The sequence below is a fragment of the Coccinella septempunctata genome, chromosome 8, assembly GCF_907165205.1.
Source record: "Coccinella septempunctata chromosome 8, icCocSept1.1, whole genome shotgun sequence".
Taxonomy (NCBI): Eukaryota; Metazoa; Arthropoda; class Insecta; order Coleoptera; family Coccinellidae; genus Coccinella; species Coccinella septempunctata.
The window spans coordinates 9769705-9772115 of record NC_058196.1 but is presented as its reverse complement, the minus strand read 5'-3'; the positions used below and the strand labels follow the sequence as shown (position 1 = coordinate 9772115).

The following is a 2411-nucleotide window of genomic DNA, read 5'->3' as shown; positions in this document are numbered from 1 at the left end:
ACACCGGCATTTTTAAATTATGGAAGGGAACTAGAAGTCTCGAGGGCGATTTATTCGACAAACCCCCACAATGAAGAAATGAACGGAGAATCCAACCGTACAGAAGAAGAAAATAGAGATATGACTTACCGTACTCAACAGATCAAACATCTCCAGGAGGCTTATGAGTTCGTCCGTACTAAATTATACCGTGCGTTCCAACAACAGGCTCACCACTACAATCTTCGACGAAGAGAAATCCGATACCATGTGGGAGATAAAGTTCTACGCCGGGACCGTCCTTTATCCTCTGCCGTTGACAGTTTCGCCGCCAAGTTGGCTCCGAAGTTTTCCGGTCCGTTCACCGTTGTTAAAGTCGTTTCACCTGTCGTCTATGACCTGAAAGATACAGAGGGTAGAAAAATCACTAACATACACATTAAAGATTTAAAACCATTTCATGCATAATAATATTATTGACATGATCCGTTAACCGTTCTATAGAAATAACCTCTGAAAGGAGGAAATCCGTTATGTTTTTATCCGTTACCGAATATATATTATTTTTCCGTTACCGAATATACATATGTATATAATTTTTCCGTTACCGATTATATTATTATTTTCCGTTTACCTGTTGATCTGAATAACTGTAGTTGCTCGGCCAACCAGAACCAGTGTTCCGTAAGACAAAAGGTGTCTAGTTAACATGTTTCAGATGGAACATTTACACCTGGGGGAGATCTTGGGAGAAGGCAGTTTTGGGCGTGTCTATAGAGGCCAACGACACGGCCAAGCAGTGGCGGTGAAAAGGACTATGTTGACTCACCACGCCATCCAGGAAGTCGACATACTCAGGTCCCTAGAACATACAAATATAATACCCCTGCAAGAGGCCATCATAGAGGGAGACTACCTTTTTATGGTAATGCCTCTGTGCGACGAGGACCTAAATGCCTTCCTGCGTCGAGAAGGGCCGAGGAACCAGCCGTCTCGGTTCTTCCGCGTGATGCGGCAGTTAGCAGCAGCCGTGACGGAGTGTCATCGTCGGCAAATAGTACACCGAGATATCAAGCCAGCCAACATCTTACGCCGCCGGTGCCGATTCCTGCTAGCAGATTTTGGGTTGGCCGAAACACTCACCACCGCCCAACCCCTGCTTACCGAGCCAGCAGGAACCATGGTGTACTGGGCACCGGAACAGCGCAGGCTAGAGCCGTATGACACGTCCGTCGACCTGTGGGCGTTGGGGTTAGTGGCCGTAGAGGTGGCGACCGGCCTACCGTGCCGTCAGGGTGAGGAGGAACAGCATTGGGCCTCATCCCTGGACGACAAATACCGTGCGGAGATGGAGCGGTTGAGATTCCCCGTCCGATGGTATATCGAAGGTTTGCTCCAGGATAACCCGTCCCACCGGAGACCTGCTGCACAGTGGGAGTGGCCTGGAACCGATACCGTCCTGTTAGTTGAAACCGTAGCTCAGCCACCCCCACTGATACCGGTGTCCACACTGAGACCAGCACCGCTTCCACCAATTGCTCCGTTAACGCCACCACCCCAACTGTCTCCCGTCCCACAGGAACCGCCAGCACCAGGGAAGACACTGATTTTGCCGTCAAGAATAGCATCCAAAATCCAGGCTCAACCGAACCCCCGTCTGTGGTCACCCAGTCTTCGGACTGAGGTCATCGCCCTGATACCAACCACCGTCAAGGGCAAACGCCGGCTCCGGCTGAAGCTCAGGTTTCCCTCCGGCACTGCCCACCGTCTCTGGGTGCCAGTGGATTGAAACCGTAAGAATTATCTTCCTGAAAAAAAAAAAAAAAAAAAAAAGAGAGAAATTTGCGCCAGTCAAACCGTGTGTTCACCGTATAGAAATGAAAATACCAGGTAATAATGATCTTACCTCTTTTCAGAATACCGTCTGACGGCAACATGAGCGACTCAGACTTTCTGGAACGACTGGACGAGGAGCTGGGTCTTGTCGAGCCATTAAAAGACCAGGAACCGGAATCTCCTCCCCGTCCTGTGCCGTTGCCGTTGGGGGCACTCAAAGCATTTGGTCGCCCCAAACCAAACACCTCTTCCGCTGTCACCGACCGTTCCACATCATCACCCAGGAAGCAGGAACTACAACAGGCGGCTGTTCCGACTCAGAGACAGAATGCAATGGAGATAGACATTCCAGCTGAAAAGAGAAATAAGCAAGATAAACGTTATTTCATAAACAAGGGGAAGATTGCCAAACAACCGGATAATCGTCAACATGACAGCCATCGACATAACAACCGTCCAGATAACCGTCAAATAACAACCAAGATTCCAGCCCGAGTACGTACAGTTGGCACAATGGGGCCCAATGTCTATTTAGAACTTCGCCCTAATATGTGTTGGAGATGTGGCCAAGGGGAGCACAGTCGAGCACACTGCAC

At 49.5% G+C, this 2411-nt stretch overlaps 1 protein-coding gene across 1 annotated transcript; it reads left to right on the top strand.

Moving 5' to 3' along the window:
• Positions 1-688: 688 nt before the first annotated feature.
• LOC123318282 (cyclin-dependent kinase 1-like) lies at positions 689-1768 on the top strand. Its single transcript, XM_044904901.1, has one exon. It carries the CDS (start codon positions 689-691, stop codon positions 1766-1768), a length of 1080 nt encoding a protein of 359 aa, XP_044760836.1.
• The last annotated feature ends 643 nt before the right edge of the window (positions 1769-2411 follow it).